This window comes from Cibotium barometz, chromosome 64 (assembly GCF_041138505.1).
Source record: "Cibotium barometz isolate CiBa-2024 chromosome 64, ASM4113850v1, whole genome shotgun sequence".
In the NCBI taxonomy this organism is placed as follows: Eukaryota; Viridiplantae; Streptophyta; class Polypodiopsida; order Cyatheales; family Cibotiaceae; genus Cibotium; species Cibotium barometz.
Genome location: NC_141109.1, coordinates 2,885,112 through 2,894,286, shown reverse-complemented (window position 1 = coordinate 2,894,286; position 9,175 = coordinate 2,885,112). Strand labels below are relative to the sequence as shown.

General features: G+C 38.9%; 1 protein-coding gene across 1 annotated transcript; it reads left to right on the top strand.

Moving 5' to 3' along the window:
• The first annotated feature begins 207 nt into the window (after window positions 1–207).
• Window positions 208–1,245, top strand: LOC147603210 (uncharacterized). Its single transcript, XM_086796676.1, has 2 exons — window positions 208–226; window positions 330–1,245. Exon 2 carries the CDS (start codon window positions 331–333, stop codon window positions 793–795), a length of 465 nt encoding a protein of 154 aa, XP_086652802.1. The 5' UTR covers window positions 208–226; window position 330; the 3' UTR covers window positions 796–1,245.
• Window positions 1,246–9,175: the final 7,930 nt, after the last annotated feature.

The window sequence follows — 9,175 nt, the reverse complement described above, 5'->3', positions numbered from 1 at the left end:
TCAAAAACACTCTAGCTTCAAGGGGGGTTTATGTCGCTAAGCTAAGCTAAGCTTCCTTTCGTTCGCAAACGCCAGCTTAAAGCAACGGGCTGACCAGCCAACTTTTGTTGACATTACACTGCAAGCTTGGCAAAGCAGGCAAGGCACAGCTACCATATAATAAAAGCAGCCAAGGCCCGGCATCTCAATCGCATATTTCCACATTTCCAAGCCCTGCCAGCACTAGGTGTATATTCTGCATGTTATATATAGATATAAAGGAAAAAAGTGGTACTGCATCAATTCAAGCGCACAATTGGAGTTGATCAAATCGATCGTGTGTTTTGCAGGATGGATAGCATGCAGAGCTACGAGGAGTATGGATCATCATCCGGCAAGGTCGATGCCGAGCCTGAGCCTGAGCCTGTGGTGTTGGAAGGGTCCCCTTTCACTGCCAGGGTGAAGAGGCAACACGATATTCATGATGTGGGGGGGCTGGAGGAGGTGTTGAAGGTGAAGCTGAAGCTGCTACGCCACCAGTTCTACCACTTCAACCTTTTCATCAACCTCCCCACGGCCTCCGAGACCACCCCCATCGCCTCCTGCCCCCAGTTTGCAAGCGCCTTCACCCACATCCCCCTCGCCCCCTCCCGCGACCAATTAGACCACGAGACCCTCTTCTCCGTCGGAATTGGGGACATCGTCAGGGACTTGGGGCTCTCCCTCCAACGCCATCTCTTGGTCACCTTTGTTCCCACCGGCCGCTTCAAAAACGCACCTCTCACCATCGAGAGCATCACCATTGACCTCGAGTGATGTGTCTCCACAATGCACATATAATACCCTTCTAGCCCTACCCTACGTGGAGGTATAGGGTTCTAATATATACCCGTGTGATTTGTTATGTATCAGTACCTAATACATTTTATTAAAAAAAAGGCCTTGTGATTTGTTATATCAGTACCCTACCTTAGTAGGGCGACCATCTTTGTCCTCTGGACGATCAGTACCTAATACATTTTATTAAAAAAAGGCCTTGTGATTTGCTATATCAGTACCCTACCTTAGTAGGGCGACCATCTTTGTCCTCTGGACGATGGTGATATCAATTATAAAGGATTGGACTATGTACAAAGCCCTTTTCTAGTGAAATATCAAAAGTGTTGTTGTTAGCCACTCATAATATCTACCTCTAGAAAACAAGCCGATATTTTGCGTCACCAGAATTAGTGTGGTATTTTGATAGGGAGTATGGCCTATCTCAAAAAATAGACAATGCATGTACGTTATGATCACTACAAGACAATGCTGCCATACACGCGTTTCATACACACGATAAATTACGGGCGCATGTATGGTCGCGCATGTATTTGAATAGTATCGGACGCGTGTATTTTGGCATTTAAATTCGCGTGTATATTGGCATCTACTAGCGCGTGTATATACATGCAATTATACACGTATTAATACACGCATCAATACACGCACCAATACACGCTTTATTAAGAAAAACTAAATTCCTTTACAAAATTAAAAACTATTTTCTTTAAACCATCTCATAGTACATTACAGTATATATCATTACACAATCCCACTACATGCATTTACAACAATGAAATATATTCAAAAATAAATCATGAGATGATAATTAAAAGACAACACATACAATAGAAATGTCATCAATTTAGAACGATACAGTGATGGATTGGTTAGGGTTCGATCTCATCTTCAATAAGATCCATCCTTGCCAAACTATCAACATCAATATCCATTTGATCAATTTGTAAGGCTATGATTAAATTTATTCCACTATCGATATTCTGTCCATTGATAATGGTATCGATGTCCTGATCATCCTCAATGGTATCGATGTCCTAATCATCCTCATCAACATCACCATCATCCTCAATGGTAGAGTCATTCTCATGATCATGAGAAATGGCACACTCATCCTCATTATCATGATCATCTCTTATTTCTTGATCATCGATCACAACATCTTCATTGGCATGTTCGACATCATCTTCATTGTGGCTTGTTACATCCTCCATATGCTCCATATCAGTGAATGTATTATACATCACTTTGGAACGTGGTGAAATAGGGATGACGTACCACCATTTAATGTCATGCACCATTGGTAGATAGATAACCTACTCAAATACACATACTGCAATAATTAATTAGCATATCAAAAGTCAAGGGGTACGCAAGCTTAGATATATATGTATATGAAACACATTAGTAAAAAAATGCATACCTGCTCACATTGTTGTGGCAATACGAGCCTATCTTTCTTTGTTTGCCAAAACTTTGTAGAGTCAATAGTTACATAGCCACTTGCACGTCGTTTTATCATTGTATTAGGCCCTTTTTCCACCACGTTCATTTGCCATTTGACATCCAAAACATACACAAAGAAGCGACGAAAGTCAAGCCTAAATATGTCTTGGATTGTGCCACAATAATCATCCATTTTTCCATTAGCTCCCTCAAAGCTACTAATGACACCGCAATCTTGTGTATTCCTCTTTTCATCAATTCTTTGTGTTTGAAAATACTTGCCTTCACATCATATAGCATTGAACATAGTGCACTGGACCAAAATAGAAGCAATATTTGTGTAAGCAATGTGAATAAATATTAAAAGCAAATCACTTACAACTAATACAAAACATTAGTTCTATGTACCTTTAACATGCATCCTCGTGCATACTCCCATTCTTCCACCGTGATATGCAGCCCCTCGTCGCTCTCTACTCTCTCCATTTCCTCATGCAACCAAACAACATGGATATCATTCGGAAGTGTTGCTAGATGCTTAGGATACGCCTTACGAGAGCCATGTTGCCTCCGAAAGAGAGCTCTTTCTGCTTGCCTTTTTGTCTTTGCATCCTCATATCTTTTAACCCATCTGCTCATCACATCACTATTAAGGATGCAAGTGAAATTGAGATCATCAATCAATGTTCTGTCAATTACTTTACTCTGTCCTTTTCCTTGAGGCACAGTAGAGGTCATCCTCAAGTCCTCTTCATTGCTCCATAGTCGTGGCAAAGAGCTATCCACCTGACCAAGAAATTCTGAAATATATACAAGAGACTTTTGTATCAACCAACCCTCGGCCATGCTTCCTTCAGGCCTTGCACTTTGCCTCACAAAGTCTTTTAAGGTCTTCATGAAGCGCTCTAGGAAGAACATCCAACATGCATGCACAGTGCCACATAAAGCGATTTCGTCCACTAAATGCACAATGAGAAGTAGTTGACTTGTGAGAATGGTTCACAGAAAAGTCTCCTCCAAACAAACCACCTCCACTGCCATAACACGCGCATCATCCAACGTGGCTGGATCAATTGCTTTGGAACTAACATATCTGAAAAATAAATAAATAGTACGTTATACCTCATGCACGTTCATTTTGCAAGGTATAATGAAGGGTGATCTGACATGGGTTTTACATACCTCACAAGCTCGCCCATCTTATAAATACATTTTTTCAAACTCTTATTTGCACAATGGTCGACGCTAGTAAGTAGTATGAATTGCGCACATAAGAGCACATGTATGTATGGTTTATGGCATTACAAAATTTAATTTCAACGTACAAGACTTGGAAAACACCTACTTGGAGCATCTTGTGCCAATCGTGGGACTTCAACCCATATAGTTGCTCAACGCCTCTTTTCTTAGTGGTTGTAAAGGCTCCCTTCAATGATCTCATGCATCCAGTGGGAGTACGCAAAGGGGTGATGGCCTACTTTACCTGCTTCTCCTCTTTCTTTGATATAATCCATGGTGCAGGCGGAAGACGAACGTGCCCATCCTCCTCTCGTGGCCAAGCTTGATGCATACGTCCTGCGACCTGCAAGTCCTTCCGTACGCTAACATTGTCTCGTTTACCAATAACATGTTCCCAAATACTAGATCCCACATTCTTGAAGATGTGCATGGGATCAAGAAGATGGTTGATCTTAAGATGGGTCCAATATGGTAGCCGAAAAAAAATGGAGTACCTACACAAGGGATTGCTCTATGTGACCTTTAATCCAATTAGAGACTACACAAAACAAGATTGAAAAACATTACTATACCTGTTCATGCCATCTGGAGGAAGAATATTTATAGACTCCCAAATACGCTTCTAATCTTTTGCACGAAGTGTTTGTGGAGGAATGTTACTCTTACTAGCAACATATTTAGGATGATCTGAGGGGAGAAATCGATGATGATTATCGAATATGATCTTACACAAACTGTCAGCATACTCATGTACTAACGAAGGGCCACAAATAGGACATGCATATTTACCCGATATTTTCAAACCTGTTAAAATATAAATAAAAGTTAGAATAATAAAGTCAATATTTATAATTAATATAGCCAATAGTATTAGAGTAGGGAGGTAATTAGAATTCTTACCAGAACAATTGCTGTATCCTGGAAAGTCATGCATTGTCCACATCAACACTGCTTTTAAGTCGAAGTGTCGAGAGGACATTAGGAAGTGAATGGGGTCTTCTTGGGCCCTTTAATTTGCCCAAGCCTAACCAAGGTGATTAAGGAATAGCCAAATGGGGGGTTGCCATGTGGACTAAAATGTTGGGTTTTTAAGAGAGGTGTAAGAGTGGTCAAAGGGTTCACTTTTTTTCCCAAAAAGGGGAGGGGGGCAATTTTACAATTTTCGGACCTCCATAACTTCTACATACAAGCTCCAATTTGAGCGGAGATTACAGATTCGTGATCTACGCATCAAGAGCTTTCCATAGATACGTTACATGATATGGTTTTATTCGCTAGATTTTAAATTCCATTTTTTTTCCAAAATTCAAATTCAAATAAAGTAGCCGTTTTTGAAGCTTCTAATTAGAAAATGTTTCTTCTTAAGAGAAAAGGTTTGACTTCCTTAAACTGCCAAATAAAAGGGCCCAAGAAGCCTTCCATTGAGATCCTAATGGAGAGGTCTACTAATGTCCACCACCGCAACACCTCTCCATAGTTCCTCCAACTCATCAATCAACGGTTCGAGATAAACATCCATATGCTTGACTTTATGTTTCCCTGTAATTAGAAGGGATAACATAAGATGTCCCTTCTTGATTGCCATTGATGGTGGAAGGTTGTAATTCACCAACACAACTGGCCACACGCTGTATGCGGTGCTTTTGAAATCAAATAGATTCACTCCATCCATACCTAGGCCAAGTCTCAAGTTTCTGGGCTTTGTTTTAAAGCTGGGCCACTCATAGACCTGTTATGGCTGGAGAGAGAAGGATAGATGAAGGGATGATTTCTCTAGCTCCAGTGGTTATACTCACCAATTGATGCATGGTATTAATCAATTGACCCAACAAATGGAGAATTTAAATTTGAGTTTGTTACAAGGAGTAGGGCTACCCCCTAGGGTGGGAAACAGAGAAGGAATGAGATGCACAGGTAGACGAGGCCCTAACCTGAATGTTCAATGCTTCAATTGTATGGAGAGGGGTCATATCTCCCCTCAGTGTCCTTTCTCTAGGAGAAAGGGAGAAGGGAGAAAAGTCCAGATGTCAGAAGGGAAGAGGATATTCCAAACCCATATGGACCTCAGGTTCAACCACAACTAGCAAATGGGCTTAGGGCGCAGGTGAGTTCAATCTAATTGATTTGGATGAGAAGGCTGATATGTTAGCTAACAATAGAATTGAGATGATTGAGGTTGCCAAATACATTTTAAAATTGAGATGATTGAGAGGTGGAGTAAGACAAGTTTAAAGTTTAAAGTTAAAAAGTGATGGGACTCATCTTTAAACTTTGGCCGTTGATGCTCCTTATGTTGGCATGCCAGTGAATCAGCTATGATCCTCATGATGCCATCACTTGAGAAATGAATTGCATGCCATGTCATGAGTTCTAAAATCCCCTTACATGATATGAATGTATCTCAACAACTTTCCAGGAATTTCATCTCTTTTTGCAAATCATCTCTATATAGGCTCTCTCCACATTATAGGCATTGTGTTGCATCCGCAGGGGGTTAGCCTAAAAATATATAAGTATAGCATGTGAGTTCAAATGACAAGGTTTTTTAATTCAAAATTTAAAGGTAAATTTATAGAAATACATTTACAAAAGGGGTTTTTTTATGATTTTGAAAAACACCTCGTAAGTTCATAAATAAAAAGGGGTCATTTTATTCATGAAAACTTCATAGGTACGGTGTTTTTTAAATACCCTTTGAACACAGATGAAAACTAGGATTTCTTAGTAGTGCACTCCTCGAGGTTGCATCTTTATTAACCCCTCTAAATAGCATGCAATCATTGGGACATACGTGTATTTTTGTATATTCTATGCCTAGCACCACAGAGAGCTATTTATGAGACCCATCTCGTGAGTTTGGCAATAGATTTTGAGGGGAAAGAATATTCTTGAGAATCCTAAAACATAAAATAAGTAATCATATGTCAAAATATCTACAAGGAGAGTATATAAAACAAGAGACATTTTCTATTTAAGAGAATATTTTGATTGGATCCTACCTAAGAAGACATGTGATACTTGCATCGCTCCATCCATAAATTGTTTGTTGCAAGTTTAATAGCTCCAAGTGAGAGTGTAGATTACAAACATTCCTCATACAAAGGAGTACTTACCTCTCTACAAAGGTTTTATCCACTTGTAACATTGGAGCTTTCTCTCTATCATCTATGATCTCCCGTTCAAAGAAATTATTTACCATGTCTTCCATGATGAGATCCTCTTCCTCCTCATATGGCAATGGTGGAGGCACCTCATTCTTGAAGGCCATATGTCTAGACATGATTAATTATTATATGACGTTATTGTATATATTTGCCCTCATGAGTTGATCACACATACAGTGTATCTGTTCTCTCAACCATGCTTCAGAACCTACATCCATCCCTTGATCACTTTTAGACATTTGCAATCATACCACAAGTGAATACATATTAGCCAAAAAAGCCAAAAAAGACATGCTATCATAGAATTGTTAGGTTGAAAGTGGCCCAGGGTTTTTCTTCTATGTAACATTTACAACAGTAGCGAAAATTTGATTCTCAATAGTGAAAGTAGCAGCAAAATTTTTCTCCTCAGCAATGACCTACAAATTGGTACTCCTGCTAAATCTCTTCTCCCGAGATCATTCTTTTTGCCTAGCCCCTTTGAGGAGACACATGGTCAGGATGACATTGGGTTGATGGCAGCAGTAATCCCTCCCACCCAAGTCATTTCCATCATTTCCACCTCTCCCTCCATCAAATATCATCCTCTTCCAAGGTACGTGCTATTCTTTCCCTCTCCTATGATCTCAAGCTTTCATGGAAAGATTCATCCCTTTCTTCTTTATTCTTAAGCTTTCATGGAAGTCTTTATCCATTCTTTGAGGTGTCCTTTTCTACTCCTTCCTCTCTCTTTCCTTTCTCTTTCTCTTCTCTCTTTGCCTTGCCCTTACCCTAGCTTCTATATGGAAGTACCAATATAGAGCTTTGATGGTTGAGAGCTCTCCATCAAATCTCTCTATTAGGCTTTCTATTTAGAAGAAATGGTTAGGGTTTCATGCACCACAAGATTTATATTAAGTTTGTATTAGGGTTAGGGATAAAGAGACTCACCTTTTTTTTCTCCTTATCTCCTTCTCATCTTTCACTTCTCCTCTTTCTTTCTCATATGTTAAAATGTAGTATATATTCTTTTTCTTTTTCTTTTTTAATATTTTGTAGGCTTATTCAAGTCAACAACCCACAACCCTAGCTTCTTGAGGTAATATCTTACTCCTTTCTATTATGTTTTTTGGGCTTAATATTTTTTGGATTTTATGTTTTAAAGGTTAGCTCTAAGCATGCACAGAGCTCTTAGTGCTCTATACATGCGTTGAGAGCTCAATTCAATATAGAGCTAGCTCTCTATGCATGCATAGAGATGTCAATGCATGTATAGAGCTTTTAGGGTTTTATATTTTTTTTATGATTTTGTATTTTTTGGGTTTTATGCTTTTAGGGTTAACATAGAGCTCTCAATGCTCTTAATGCATGCATAGAGCTCTCAATTCTCTCAATGCATATATATATATATCTCAATGCACTAATCCCTTTATTTAATCTTATGTTTTATAATTACTTTGTTTATTCTTATGTTTAATCTACTAATCACTTTGTTTAACCTTATTTTTTCTAGGTCTTACACTAATCCTCTCCTTTGACTTCACAAAAAAGAGGTAAGCCCTCTTTTTCTTCTAATCATTAATGCTTTTTTTTTACATTTATTTCATTCTTGAGTGCCGATTTTAGGTTTAGTTTAGGCTTGCATAAAGCTCTATGTATTGGTTTGCAAGCTTCTGCATAAGCTTGCAAGATTTATGCAGAGGCTTACATAAAGCTTATGCATAGGCTTGCATAAAGATTCTTTGCAAGATCTATGCATAGACTTAGAGCATTATGCATAGGCTTGCAAGGTCTATGCATAGGCTTGTAAGTTTTATGCATAGGCTTGCATAAGGCTTCTTGCAAGATTTAGGCATAGGCTCTAAAGCTTATGCATAAATCTTCTTGAAAGCTTTATGCATAGGCTCTACGCACATAGTCTTACATAAAGATTCTTGCAAGCTTTATGCATAGGCTTGCATAAAGCTTCTTGCAAGCTCTATGCTTCTTGTAAGCTCACTTTGTTTAATCTTATGTTTAATCTAATAATCACTTTATTTAATCTTATATTTTGTAGGTCTTACACTAATCATCTCCTTTGGCTTCATAAAAAAGAGGTAAGCTCTCTTTTTATTTTAATTATTTATGCAAGTTCTACGTTTATTGCTGGGTATAGATTTAATTTAGGCTTGCATAAAGCTCTACGTATAGGCTTGAGCCATCATCCGATCGATGTGAGGAATGGCATGACATGAGCTCTGCTATGGATTTGCACTTGAACATGTGTTTGATGCGAGGAATTATAGGAAAGTGTCGCAAGACTTTACGAGGTACATCAAAACTCTTCACATCTGTTCTATACCTTGCTTCACCACAAGTGGGACAATGTCGAGCCTCCTTATGCGTCCCACAAAAGAGAATGCAATCATTGACGCATGCATGTATGCGATCATAATCCAATCCTCCAAGAGATGTCACATAGCGCCTCGCTATGTCTCTTGAGGTGGGTAGTCTATTTCCCTTTGGAAGCATGTTTGATAATAGCCTGCATC